We start from the raw sequence: 16268 nt of genomic DNA, 5'->3' as shown, positions 1-16268 counted from the left end.
CTAACTTTGAAATTGCTGCTTCTATTTACATTTTGTTTTGATTTTTTCATTTTGATGGGACCCTGTGTTATTATAATTGTTTTCACAGTATCAAAGCTTTTACCATTTTTAATTTGACAGTTTTATTTGTATTTACTTTCATGGTTCATTTTAATTTATATTTAAAACTTATTTTAACGACTGATATTAATATTACTATTAATTTAATCAACCTTTAACTTTTACATATAAATTATAAGCGTTACTTTTTTAACAGAGCATTTTAAAAATACTTTTAAAGTGAAACATTTTTAAAGATTAATTTTTTACCATATCAAATAATTTTTACATCATGTATATATGTTTTTAATTTAATATTAAGTTATAGAATAGAATAATTATAATTATTATTAATTCTAATATTTACTTTTCTTAATTTTATATAATTTATTAAATATAAAATAGTTGCATAACTTCATGGTCTAGCTATGCAATATGTAGTACTTTAAATTAAGATTTGTAATTTCAAGCGTGACATTTATATCTATGCGTAACTACATGAACGTTTACAATTATCTGTGACTTCTTGTGATTTTGTTAATCACACAATGCAACCACGGTTGCAATGTAAAATATTGTGAATATATTAAAGAGTGCATTACCTACACAAGGTTGAGTACTTAATTCTAATTGCTATGTTGTAATATGACATCTAAATAGCGCTGTGAAATATTTGTTGATTTTAGGATTAATATTAAATCAATCAAATTTAGTTGTAACTGTAAAACTTGAAAAATTGAATTCTTTATTAAGCGAGGTTCAGAACTATTCTAATCTGCATTAAAGAAAGCTCATACATGCACAATGTTGTTTATAAAATTGTATGATACTCACATAGGTATAAGAACAAGAAATTAGTTTATCTATGATATTACTTATTAATTCATGTGAATACAACAATTTGTTGATTGTCATAATGAAGAACATTTCACACAGCGTGCAATTCTGTCTTAGTTTTAAACAAGAACCAAATCTCATTGACCCTGTTAGTCAATTCATAAGGGGCATTGTACTGTCCAACAGCATAACTTTTCTGAACAGCAGAAGACCACTTAGTGCCAGCAAGACTAGTGCTCAAGGCTTCAACTTCCTTGCCAACATTTGAATCAGTCACAAATCCACCAAACTGTCTAATTGCTGCGTAGGTACTTTTTATTCTTACGACACCCAGACCCTTTGCAAGAGGTGGGTTTGCTTGGTTTGCTTTTGGCACATAGAAGCTCACATCATATGTTGAGTTTCCATTGCTAGGCGACACTTGAGTGATCACTGGTGCTGTCATCTTAATCTTTTGCTTTTTGTTGTTATCACCATGAATATAACTAAACAGCCTGAGAAAAAAAAACAGACAAAGTTGGTTAGGAAAGCCTCCAATTTTTTAATAGAGTATACAAAATAACAAGATCTATTAGTAAAAAACTTGGTCAGAAGAATTACCTTATGAAGCCATCTCTTGTTGCTTCTACGAAAGAATCGCCTTGGACAGGGGAATTTGAGATCAACACAAGGGAATCATAGCGGCGAATTTCGTAGCCATTGCCCTTTTCTACAACAGTGTAATGGGGGCACTCATAGTTTTTGCATGCGTTGGGAATTTCTCCTGAAACACCCGAGAAAGAGACTAAGAGTAGGCTCGAGAGAAGTGAGAACAGAAAAATGGAGGTAGTGGCCATGGGAGATAGTTGCTGAATGCTACAGAGCAAAGGGTCAATCTATACAATTCTCAATTCTTTGCAGCAATATAAATAGAGTTTAAACATACTCATACATTTTAATGAATTTAATGACGATAAATGCAATACTTGTTTCAATTTACAAAATCACACCCCTTTTGTATGAAATTATGAGAATTTTGATTTTGTTTTTCACTTTCAATGTCTTTCCATTTTTATGAGAATTTTGCTTTAAAGATATTTATATGGCATATTTTCCTCCTTCTTTATGTTTATTTAGTAAAAAAAACATAAAAATTAATAACATAATTTAACAAAATTATTAATTTGATTTAATTCAATACAATACAAAATTTCATTAGTTTATTAAAAATATAAGATTAACACTAGTGATTTAAAAGAAAATTAAGAAATAATTATTATTATAATTTAACAGCACATGCAAAAGCTATAAATTTAATGGTAATTATAAATGTATTTCCTTTTTGTTTATTTAAATTTAACTTTAATATTTTTCATTTTCTTTGCATTGACTATATTAATGTTATTTTGTGCATGGCTTGTTTTCTCTCTCCCTCTTTAATGTAATATCTCCAAATTAATTATGATAGTTTTTCCTTAGAGACATTCTTTTAACATATATTCCTCTCTTTTTCTATCTTTATATCTATACATTTATCAAATTTTATATAAAAATAATTTAACAACCCAATTTTACTAATATTTAATTATAAATGTAATTTATACAATAGTTGTATACGATGTAATTTATTTTGTCCTCGTATAAAATTTATCTTTTTTTATTGTATACAATAAATCAATCTTTCCTTAAATTAAAACTCTGAATATAAAGAGTAATATTTTGAAATATATTGATATGATTTAATTAGAGTCAATATTTAATTTTATTAATTTATTAAAAGAAATGGAATTAACATTACTAATTTTATAAGAGAAATAAAAATAATAATGATGACTTAAGGAAATAAATAAAGATACATAAAGTAAATTTAATGATGTTCTTTTTTTTCTTGATAGCATTCTTAGTCTATGTTTAATGTTATATCCCAAAATTAATTAGAACATTTTTTTGGCGTAAAAGACTCTTGGTTAGCATATCTTCGACCTTTTCTCTCTTATAAATCTATCCATCTAAAAAATTTACATGAAAATAAAAATATTAACTTAATCTCACACCTATTTATTTATCTAAATACTAATTTTGTAGCATGTACAATACATATAAATATATATATATATATATATATATATATGATTTTATTTTATAACAAATATATATGGTTTAATAATTATACTATTATTAAAAAGTATAATTTTTATATTAAAAATTAATTTATCATGAAAAATAAATTCACATTTCATTCTATTTAAATTATCAATAAAAAGAGTAAAATTTTAAATTTTATAGATTTGATTAAATTAATGTAATATTTGGTTTCATTGCTTTATTAAAAATATGAATTAACTATACTAACTTAATATTAAAAAAATAAAATGGTAATTATAGATTAATGAAACAAATAAGGCATAGATTTAATTATAATGATAAATGTATGCATATTTTATATTTATTTTATTTAACTTTTAAATTTTTATATCTTTTGCGTTGACCATACCATTGAAATTATGTCCTCATGACTACTTTTCAATAATTTACATTTTAAAAGTGTCATTATTTTTTAGAGACACCATAGTATTTGAGTGTTACTCTACTAATTTTAGCAGAATACTAATTACTTTTGCTTATCTTCAATTTTTACTTTACTTTTTATCTTTTTAATGATTGAAGATGTGACAAAATAAAAATATTAGAGTAAAATTTTAATTAATTATTTTACTTCTAATTATTTTAACATTAATTTTTAAAAATCAATATTGTATGGTTATTTTTTTACTTATAAAAATTAAAAAATATTTCATAAAATCTCAGAAGACATATCATTAATTATATGACAAAATTTAATACATATTTAGTCTTTATTGTAAAGTATTAAAATGCACTTAAGATTAGGTACAGTAGCGATTACATCCTATTTAAACCTTAAAATATAAAAATATAATTTATAAATATAATTTAATTTAAGATAATATTTGGTTTCATTAGATTATAAAAATATTAATTTAACATTAGAAATTACATAAACATAAATAATAAAGGTAACTAGATATTAATAAAACAAATGAAAGAATAAATTTAATTATAATTATAAATATATTCAAACTTTATGTTTATTTTAATTAAATTTTAATATTTTATTTCTTACTTTTGTATTGACTATGCCATTATTATTTTGTTTGACTATTTTTTCTGTCTTTAAAGTTACATCTGAAATTAATTATAAGCATTTTTATCTTGAAGACATTTATTCAATGTATCTTTCTTTTTTTTTCTCTTTATATTTATTTATCTAAAACAATTATATACAAAATTAGGAATGAGAATAAATTAAAATTTGTATAAATGAGTTTGATATATTTAATACTTTTAAAGTCTTAATATGACTTGTTATCTATTATAAATGTTTTATTGAGTCTAAATTTAACTATTTTAAAATTTTGATTTAGTCTATTAATAATTTTAATTGCATATTTCATATTAAAATAACTATTAAGTCTCTTTATGAATAAGTTATCAAATAATCTAAATAACTATATCTTTATAAAAGTCATAAGACTTATATTTAAATAAATCATAAAAAATTTAATACTTTAAAAATTTGTAATAAAATTACATATTTTTATTTATCAAATTAAAATCACATATTTCAATTAAATAAGTAAATTATTAAACATTCAATAAATACAAATGAATATCAACATTATGTATATAAAATAGATCAAGTAACACAATAATGCAAAAGATTCCTGCAAGTAATGTTCTCTTTCTCAAAGAATATGCATTAGGAACATTTTCTTACTTTAACAGAAAAAATTAAAGTTTAAAATTTAATTTATTTAATATATTATTATAAATTTTATGAGTTTTAAATATGTTATTTTATTAGATTTAATAAATTTTTTCTTAAACTCAAATATAACCTATTTAATTAATTAAATTTTTTAAGAGTCTAAATTAAGTTTATTATCTAAATAGATAAAGTTAAGCTAGACTTTAAACAAGTTATATGCCTTTATTGGACAATTTGACCTATTTTCATCCTATATGAAATATTAATAGCATAATTTCATAAATATTTATTTATATAATTACACATTATATAAAATTTTAACAAAATATAATAATATTTATATTGCATATTTTTCTATCTGTCTATATATTTATTTATAAAAAATACAAAAATTAATAACATAATTTCACAAAATTATTAATGTGATTTAATTAAATACAATACATAGTTTCATTAGTTTATTAGAAAGACAAGATTAACAGTAGTAATTTAAAATAAAATTAAGAAATAATTATTATTATTATTATAATTTAATAACACACTGTAAATGAATAAATTTAATAATTATTATAAATATATTTCCGTTAAAATTAATATATTTTTAAATATAAGACTCAATTAAAATAAATAATTTTATCAAAATAAAATAAAATTTAAATTTATTTCGAAGGATTAAAAAATATCTAACTCAAATAATATTATAATAATATTTGAATTAGTATAATTAACTATTTTCTTTATTTTTATTTCTTTTAAATCGTTATTATTTAATAAAACATTTATTGGTAATAATAATAAAAATATTATTTTATTTAAGTTTCTTTTGTAAAATTTTCCCAAATTTAGGATGACAAGTGTCAAACTTAAAGATTATGGTTCACAAAGGAATGATACTTGCTACATGATATACAATATTATCTCTAAATATAGCTGCCAACAAACCTAAAAAAAGTAGTGTCATTCTTTCGTGAGCGACACTTGTGATGTGTGTTAAAAACAACCCTAAACCCTAAATTAATAAATATTTAATATATAATTATATTTAATACTTATTATTTAATTAATCTAATTTTAATAAATTATTGTTATTAATCTATTTTTAAAAATAAATATTTATTAATAAAAAAAGTTTAAAATTATGGTTCAAAGAATATCATCTCAGCAGATATTACATTGCGTATCTGAATAACACATGTCGATTTTAGAGAGCATCAATTTCTAAAGAAATGATACTTACTGGTTGTTATCAACCTAATATACTATCATGCCAATTAAGAATTGAAATTCCCTTTAAAATAATAAAAATATTGTCCTTTGAAGGACTGTGAAAATATGATTTAAAATAACCTTAATTTAGTAATTAATTTTTAAAAAAACTCCTAATTAGGCAAAAAAAACTTTAATATCTCCAAAATGTTAATATAATTTAATTTGAGTCAATATTTAGTTTCATTAATTTATTAAAAGAAATGAAATTAATATTAGTGATTTTATACAAGAAATAAAAAACTAATAAATATAAATATGCAAATGACAAATTATGAAGAAGATTATTTTAATAATGCTTCATTTACTAAATATTATATTTTTGTTTATAATATAGACATTGACAAGATCTATAATTATTTTAAAAGTATAATTTATTTTTTGTTTGTATTAAAATTTTCAATTTATCATAAAAAATATATTCACGTTTCGTTCTATTTCAATTTCAAAGAAAAAAATAATATTTTAAAATTCATAGATGTGATTAAATTAATATAATATTTAGTTTCATTACTTTATTAAAAATATGGAATTAACTTTACTAATTTAATATTAAAAATTAAAAAAATTAAAAATACAAATTAGTGAAACAAATAAAGCATAGTTTTAATTATAATTATAAATGTATGCAAGTTTTATATTTATTTTAATTAATTTTTAAAATTTTATATCATTTGCATTGACTATAATTGTTATTTATACTTTACTTAGATTGTCTTTATCTTTAATATTATATCCTTAAATTAATTATGACTATTTTTACTTTAAAGATATTTTTTTTCGCTCACTGTTTTTTTTTTTTTTTTCTTCCTTTCTATATCTATTGATAGCAAATAATTAGGTATTCCAAGATCTATAAAGATATCATTAAATTAATAGTTTTATTTACATATATGGAAGACACCATAGAAATTTTGTTTTCAAACAAAGACATTACATATTCTATTGATAACGAAATAATTATATTTTTAATGTATCAAAATATATATCTAATTATATTCTTAAATAATAAATTATTGAGTACTAGTTAAATACAATAAGCCATTTTTTTATTTAATTTTGTCTATAATTTAAAATTTGGGAAATAATTAGAAAAAAAATAATTATCATTCTATGTTTGATTTTAAAATTATGTAGAAAAAAAAGAGAGAAGGAAAAACAGAACAAAAATATTAAGCTTTATTATTAACTACAACATGAGATAGCTTGTCATTTCACACAACATTATTATAAGGGTAAAATATATTTTACATTCCTTGACTTAACAAACTCTTATTTAATATCTCTCTTTTTACTATTAATTTCTAACATTACTGATATATTACTATCAACTTATCTTGCTAATTTTTAACAATGCAAGTTGACCCTTTTTAATCTAAGACTAGTATTGAAAAAGAGAGGGTCAATGTGCGTGAATCCTTTTGAAGGCACGCTCTACGAAAGGTAGTCAATGTGATGAAGGAGGGAAGAGACATAAGAGCACAATTTTCATAGAACTCCCTAAAAAAAAACCTTAAGGATCATAGTAGAGAAGCGTCAATGCTGTCACAACTTAGAAGACAAGTATTACTAGCTGATGAAATTTCAACCAATGCTTCTAAGGGCTCCTACAACTCGCATCCTTCTGATCCTTCAGTGGAGGTGGGAGAGCGAATGGTTGCTATAGATTGTGATGATGATGTAGTCACGTCGAGGTTACTAGACATTGTAACACCTTAATTTAATTTTCTAAATAAATGAATTTCGCAAAATCGAGAATAATAAAAAAATTTATTCAGATGGTTCCCAAAGCATAGTTAAAAAAATATATTTCAAAATAGAGATGAATTACAAATTTGTATCAATTATTGCTACGAGACTTAATTAATACATCAAATTTTCAAAATAAATTCTTAAGTCCTATAACAGTTTTATCCATCTTTCACTGAGTCTGGTACCGATCATCTTGATCACTTGAAAAATAAACGTAAGGGTGAGTACTTTACACTATCACACACAAGCACAAAGACTTGATAGACGATGCCAAGTTGCTATCAAAACAATTAAGCTTTCTAAAAGTTTTGTAGTATAGACCCAAACCTAGGTCAATTCACAGAGACATATTTTTCAGTCAAATTCAATTTTAGGTTTTGTTTTAAAGAATGCAAATAAGGTTTTTTGGGATTTGGAAAATGGTAAATTAATTAAAGTAAATTACGGATAGAATTAAATTAAGTAAAAATAAATTAAGAAACATCAATCCACAAAATACCAATTGCGTGTAACTCTAACCATCACATTATTTAAATATTTAAATCCACGTTTGAACAATCACCCAATTCAATTATTAATTCAATTGAATAACCTAATTGAATAGAGTTACGAATTAAATCAAATAATCATTTAACTTAATTCGTATTAATTATCAAATTAAAGCATCAATCGAGTCTTAATTTGAAATCTAATAACAGAAAAAGTCAATCACGATTGCAATAAACAATTCTAAGATTAGAGAGAAAAAAAGAACAAACTCAGAGCAATTAGCGCAAAACTCAAATCGAAATTACAGCGTTTAGATTCAATGAATTGAACGAGAGGTTTAGCCTTGCATTGATACACTTAACCCACGCAAGAATGAGAAAAAAATGAGAGAGTTCGAGAAATAGTAAAAACAAGGATTTTTATTTCGGCCAAATCTCAAAATCTCAAAGTGTCGAATCATCTCCCCAATTCAGAATCTTATTAGTCTATTTATAGGTTTTAATTAGGATAAATTAAATGGCCAAAATGTGAGCATCAATAATATCTAAAAGCTCAAATACAATTATTAAATAATAAGGGTCCAAATGTAATCTTGCAACAATATTCAGCAACTCTGTCTCAACTTCAAAAAATCATAAAAAATCAAAATAACTCCAAATTCAGCGATCCATATATGCATTTTGAAACCCTGGATGTATAGAATTCAATGCACCTAAAATCAGCCAAAAATGATATATGTAGAAAAATTTATGGCCAAAAGAGTAGTTAGAGGTCAGAATAATTGAAAATACAAAATTAAAACATTTATTTGTAATAAGCCTAATTTATTCAAGTAACTAAAAAATGATAAAAACTCTAAAAATAAAGCATATGAAAAGTGTTTATTAATCAAAATAAAACTATAAATATAAACCTAAAATATGTTACATCAAATTCTCCCACACTTAAGATTTTGCTCTTCTGGGCAAATCACAAAATCAAACCATAGGAGACCTAAAATAAATTAGGCTACGTACATAGCCCATCAAATTTAAATATCATGGCTAGAATGAAAATCAATCCTCACACTTCAAATTAACAAATGAACTTATTAAATCAAGTGAATGAACCATAAGAGATAAAATTCTCACACGATATAGTATCAATCACTCAAGTGTATAAGGTAAAGTGTGTCACTCAAAATGCACAACATGAAGCATGATCATACATAAGCTTGCCCATCGCCTACTTCTTTGCTAGAATTCACACAAAAGTCAAGAGGACTTTTCTAGGTTATAAAGGGCATAGTAAAGGTAGAAAAATTACGAAGGTAGTCAAGCTAAAACCAAAGAGGATATAAGAACAATGAGAAATGAATCCAAAGACAGTAAGCATAAAAGTAAATCCCTAAACAAAAATATAATGTAATACAATCCAAAAACAATCCTCTTTTACTTTTGTTAGCCATCCAATGCTCCTTTTTCTTTTTATTGCTTACTTTTTCTTCTTTATTTCTCCTTTTTTTTTTAGTAGCTGATTTTTCATTTCTCTTGCATTTTCTAAAGTAATCTCTCCCACACTTATTTCTATGATCATTTCCAAAACAATTCCAAAGTTCTTGTATCTTCTAATGTTGGGTCATTTTATTGTTTTACATCTTTGGCTTGAACTGAGCTAAGAAAAAAAAAAGGATAATTAGGCTCAAAAGGGCTTAAATAATAGAAATAATGCAAGGTTGGCTATTTGGTTAGTAGTTTGCAAGAAAGAAATGATGTCTCTATCATGTTAATGCAAACATATAGAAATATAGTCTCAAAAAGGCTCAAGACAAGTTCTAGTGTCATGCAACCATGAGTACAATCACACAATGAAGAAAGTAAAATGACATGATATTGTCATCTATATGGCTCAAAATCTCACAAGGTTTATATTCTATCATACACAAGATATTAGAGTCCACTTATCAAACCGAAAAATGATTCAATCAATATATCAAAGCCATGAAATAATCACTTAATTAGACTAAGTACACACCAAAAACATAGTATTCCCCTCCACTTAAAATTCACATTGTCCTCAATGGAAAACACAATAAGCATAAGGACAATTCAAATAATCCAATAAGTGAGAGAGAGGTAAGAAAACTCCCTATAAATCAGGGTAGGTGGCCAATTCAAAAGTAGTCTCCTCTTGTTCTTGTTCTCCCAAGCCCTCATAAAAAATCTTGAGCCGATGCTCATTAACTTTGAAGCTTCTTTGCGATCCTGTATCTTGAAGTTCAACAACACCATAAGAAAAAACGTTAATAACAAGAAAGGGACCATTCCACCTAGATCTCAATTTACCGGACATCAACTTAAGTCTAAAATTATATAAAAGGACTTTGTCACCAATGTGAAACTCTTTATGCCCTATTAGCTTATAATGGAAAGCCTTGATGCGCTCCTTCTAGATGTTGGAGTTCTCATATGCTTCTTTACGAATCTCCTCCAACTCTTGTAATTGAAGCTTCCTGTGTGAGCCAGTTGCCCCTATATTCAAATTACATTACTTGATCATCCAAAATGCCTTATGCTCCATTTTTACTAGTAGATGACATGTCTTACCAAAAACAATATGATAAGGAGACATTCTAATGGGTGTTTTATAGGCGGTTCCGTAAGCCCACAGAGCTTTCTCCAGACGTAGACTCCAATCCATTTTGTTGGGTTGGACAGTCTTCTACAGGATTTGCTTTATTTCCCGATTGAAGATCTTCGCTTGTCCGTTAGTCTGAGGAAGGTATGGTGTGGAAACTTTATGCATAACTCCAAACTTTTGAAGTAAGGCAGTTATTGTGCAATTGTAAAAGTGTGATCCCTATCACTAATTAATGCTCTGGGAAATCCAAACCTCAAGAAAATATGACTTTACAAAATCTACAACAGCACGAGCATCATCAGTACGAGTGGCCTTTGCCTCCACCTACTTAGAAACATAGTCTACTGCAACAAAACATAGGTGTAGCCAAATGAAACAGGAAAGGGACCCATAAAACATATGTCTCATACATCAAACACCTCACAGAAATGGAGAAATAGTTAGAGCATCTCATTCTGGCGTGAGATGTCCTCAGTCCTTTGGCATCGCTCACACGTCTTACAACAATATTCAACAAATCTTCAACTTCAAAAATCATAAAAATAAAAAATAATTCGAAATCCAATGATCCATATATGCATTTTGAAGCCCTAGATGTGTAGAATCCAATGCAACTAAAATCAGTCAAAAATGATATCTGTAGAAAAAGTTATGGCCAAAAGAGTAGTCAAAGGTCAGAATAACTAAAAATTACAAAATTAAAGCATTTATTTGTAACAAGCCTAATTTATTCAAATAACTAAAAAATGATAAAAACTATAAAAATAAAGTATATGAAAAGTGTTTATTAATCAAAATAAAACTATAAATATAAACCTAAAATATGTTACATCAAGACTCACCTCGTCTACCATACACATTCACTACCAAATTCAAATAATGCATCAATTAACACATTCATCACTTTCAGCATTTCATACCAATCCACAAACAGGTGTACTCACTGCACCATCAAAGAATCTACACACACACACGTGTGCTCGTTACACGTAGTCACACTTATTGTGGCACTATAATCATAGTTTCACACCATGGATGGTCATCGATTAGCTCTCGCCTCACGGATACAACGTGTACGGTCACAAGCCTCTCGATATAGGTGTTAGTCAGAGGATGAGTCAGCCCCCGCCTCACGGATACAACGTGTGCGGTCACAAGCCTCTCGATAAAGGTGTTAGTCAGAGGATGGGTCAAGAGGAGAGTGTCTGGCCTATGATGAATTCATGCTCACTGTTGGTGTCACCACCACTCTCTCTTCCCCAAGGCACTTCTACCGCTCCATCTTTCACACTCCTAGTGTATCGCTGAACCATTCATACATTTCTTCATATTCAAATACAATCACAATCAATCTCAGCATGCCATTTCCACATACATTCAACTATTTCACATTATGCAACATCATCAATGGCATGTCAACACACACATCCACCCACGTTGGGCTCAATCATTTCACACATCATACTCAACATCAATTTCTCATCTAACTCTATCAAAATCAAATTACTACATCACATATATTATGCTCAATATCAATTACATTGCATTCCATGTAGAGTTTCCATCACAATCTAATCATAATTAATCCAAACATCACAATAATCATACCCAACATAAATTACCCATCAAATACACATGTTCATACATTCCATCTCAATCATATTACAAAACATAGCAAAATAAACTGAATCCTAACCACAATGAGATAGGGTAGAATCTTCCCTTACCTCGGATTGAAGACCCAACACAAAATCTACGATGAAAGTGCTTCCCACACGAACTTTCATCCTACATATAGGGGAAAACACTATGAAAAATCGAGAAATAAAAGAAAGGGTTGAAAACCCAAAAATTCTAACTCACATACTTACCTCCAAATGCCGCAAACTCGATTTTAACCTTCAATCTAGCTCTCAAATGGCTTTTTGGAGGCAATTTAAACGATAAGAATGGGTTGGAAACTGAGAGAACAGAGAGAGATCTCGAAAGAAAAGTGAAAAAATGAATTTTTCAAATCCTAAACCCTTCAAATACTCCTTTGGTCGCGACACTTTCACTATAGCGAGATATTCTCGTTGCAGCGAGGGGACCGTCTCTCACTACAGTAAAAATATCAGAGAAAACTGCACTTTAGTTTCTGTAAAATCTTGGTACAGGGAAATTGCACCCAGAAATGCACCTTCCACTGTCGTCATCTCACTACAGCGAGGGATCTCTCGTTACAGCGAGAACGTAACAGTTTTACCCCTTTCTTCTAGTGCATTCTCACTACATCGAGAATCTTCTTGCTACAGCGAGAACGACACAGTTTTCATGCTTTTCGCCCAAAATCCTCTTGCTACAGCGAGAACACTCTACAGCACTATACTTAGCCTATATATTCAAATAACTCCAACTCAAACACAAGTTAACCATCAACAATTATGCTTAAACACAAGTCTACATCACATCTTAACCATATATTCGTACATCTTCAGAACCATAGTTACATTCAAATTATTACACAATCAAATGCACAGTTAAATATCAATTTATACATTTATATTAATAACTAACAATATTAAAAAATTCAGGGCGTTACAAACATTGGTAAAAAGGTTAGTATGGTCGTACATGGGAATAATGAGTAGATTTGAGAGAAATTGATTGAAATGGAGGTACATGACAGAACGACTATGAAAGAACATAGGGTTCGCTTTGATTCTAAATGAAGATTGGCTCATTTACTTGTCGAGGGTTGGGGAGCGAGGTGAAACAAAAGAAGTGTGTGAGATTATTCGCTTTGAAGGTTTAGAGTTTTTAGCGATTCAGGAAATAAAACTTGAGACATGTAATCGTAACTTATGTTTGCATCTATGGGGTTCTGTGGATTTTGATTGGATTGCCTTGCCCTCTGTTGGCAGAAGCAATAGTATGCTTTCACTTTGGGATACTTCTAAAGGTAAAATACTTTTCTCCTTTTCTGGTATTGGATTCCTAGGTGTTTGCTTGCAGGTATTGGCTACTAAGTACTTATGTGTTATGGTAAATGTCTATGCATCATGTAGACTAAGTGAGAAAAGAAAGCTATGGATGATTTGCTCATGATAAGAAGGGGTTTTGGCAAATTTATGTAGTGTATATTGGGTGACTTCAATGCTGTGCGACAAGTGAAAGAGAGGAAGGGTTGTCAGGCAGACCATGGTATTTCTAATATGGATGGTCTCAATTCTTTCATTCAGGAAATGGAACTTGTGGATCTTCCACTTATGAGTAAGAAATTTACATGGATAAGGGGGATGCTTCTATGATGAGCAGGCTGAATATAGTCATTGTTTCTAGTTCGTGACTTGATTATTAGAGAGATAGTTTTATTTAGGTTTTGAGCAGAGATGTCTGATCATTGTCTCATTATTTTTAAGCACAAAGTGATTAACTAGGGTTCAAAACTCTTTCAATTTAACAATTGTTGGCTGACTCATAAGGGAGTTGTAGAGGTAGTGGAGGAAGCGTGAAAAAGAGATATTACTTTTTATGAGTTGCCTAGAAAGCTAGCCAGAGGTTAAGAAATGTTAAGATTGTATTGAATAAATGGAATATTGAGGTGTCTAGAAATATTGATAATGTGATTTCTGATTTGACAACTGAGTTGAGCTTGATTAATAATAAAAATTCTGTGATAGAACTTTCCAATGTAGAGAAGGAGCGTCAACAGATATTGGTGAATGATATTTGGAAGGTAAGGAAGAATATGAAGAGTCTCATAGCCCAAAAAGCTTAGGTACGATTGGCAAAGAAGGGTTATTCAAATACAAAGTTCTTTCATTTGTATGTTAACGGGAAGAGGTGACGAAATAATATACATGTATTTCAAATTAGGGAGAGATGTGTCGAAGAGGTTGATGAGATTAAAGCAGGTTTGATGTCTTATTTTGCGGATCATTTTAGTAGTAGAGGTTGACTTCGACTTACTATTGATGTTAATGATTTACCAAGAGATTCTGTTCTATAGAATGAGAGATTTGTTAATACTTTTTTAGAGGAGGAAGTGGAGAGGATGATTTTGGAGTGTGAGGAGGATAAAAGTCTGGGGCATGATGATTTTAATTTTGTGTTCCTATGAGGTTTTGGGGAGTGATCAAGGAAGAAGTGATGTGTATGCTTACTGAATTTTTTAGAAATGGGAAATTACCTAAATATTTATTATCCTATTTTGTAATATTTGTGCTAAAAGTGTCTTATCCACAACAAATATCTGATTTTTGGCCTATCTCATTGGTAGGTTGCCTTTATAAGATTGTTTCCAAACTTTTGGCAAATAGGTTGAAAAGAATTCCAGATTCAATAATTTCAAAATAACAATCAGCCTTTATTCCGGGAAGAAACATGTTAGATAGTGTGCTTGTGGCTAATGTGGCAATTGATTATGTGTAGAGGCATAACAAGAGATGTTTTGTGTTAAAGCTTGATTATGAGAAGGCTTATGATTTGGTGGAGTGGAGATATCTTTTGTTATGTTACGTAGCTTTGGATTTTCAGAAAAATAGGTCAATTAGATGGAAACTTGTGTGTGTGAGGGTAGTCTGTTAGCTTTGATTAATGGTTGTCCTACATTGGAGGTTCATATTGGGTAGGTCCTAAAACAAGGGGATTCTCTTGTCCCTTTTCTTTTTCTTGTGGTAGCAGAAGGGTTAGGATTCTTATGTAGAAGGCAGTGACTTGTGGGTTATTCTCTGGTGTGAAGATTGGGGTAGGGGGACCCAATATTTTTGCTGCAATTTACGGATGACACATTAATTATGGGAGAGGCTTCGGTTCAAAACGTGTGGACTTTGAAAGCAGTGTTGCGTAGTTTTGAGTTAATGTCAGGTATGAAAATTAACTTTCATAAAAGTTATATATTGGGGATTAACACTGGCGATGACTTTGAAAACTTGGCTGCGGAGTTCCTACATTATAAGATTCATAGTTTCCCATTAAAGTATCTTAAGTTACAGTTAGGTGTTAACCTGAGAAAGCCTAGTGCATGGAAGGGTGTGTTAGAGGCTCTTAAAAAGAGGTTGGCATCATGGAAGCATATGTATTTATCGATTAGAGGCAAGGTAACTTTGATTAATGTCGTTCTTAATTCTATGACATTGCACTTATTATCCTTTTTTAAGGCACCGAAGTCGTTGATAAAGGAGATTGTCACTATCCAACAAATTTTTTTATGGAAGGGTGTTAAGGATGGATCTAAAATTCCTTGGGTGAAATGGGAAACAGTTTGTATATTGCAAAAAAATGGTGGCTTGGGCATTAGGAATGTGCATTAGTTTAACTGGGCGCTTCTAGGTAAATAGTTGTGGCAAGATGTTAATTGTTCTAGTTCATTATGGGTGCGGGTGTTGTAAGCTAGGTATAGCAGATTAGCTTATTCTATTCAGCATCCATCAGTTCACAACATATGTTCTTTGTGGTGGCATGATTTGCTGGAGGTTATTCATCAAGGGAATTCATGGCTGGATGAGAAGTTGGATAG

General features: G+C 28.3%; 1 protein-coding gene across 1 annotated transcript; it reads right to left on the bottom strand.

The window, feature by feature from the left end:
- Positions 1-967: 967 nt before the first annotated feature.
- Positions 968-1712, bottom strand: LOC113866151 (heme-binding protein 2-like). Its single transcript, XM_027501037.1, has 2 exons — positions 1477-1712; positions 968-1370 (listed from the first exon to the last, which is right to left on the bottom strand). Exons 1-2 carry the CDS (start codon positions 1710-1712, stop codon positions 968-970), a joined length of 639 nt encoding a protein of 212 aa, XP_027356838.1.
- Positions 1713-16268: the final 14556 nt, after the last annotated feature.

The sequence above is a fragment of the Abrus precatorius genome, unplaced genomic scaffold (genome assembly GCF_003935025.1).
Source record: "Abrus precatorius isolate BTA unplaced genomic scaffold, Abrus_2018 Scaffold4, whole genome shotgun sequence".
NCBI lineage: Eukaryota > Viridiplantae > Streptophyta > Magnoliopsida > Fabales > Fabaceae > Abrus > Abrus precatorius.
This window is presented reverse-complemented; position numbering and strand designations above follow the sequence as displayed.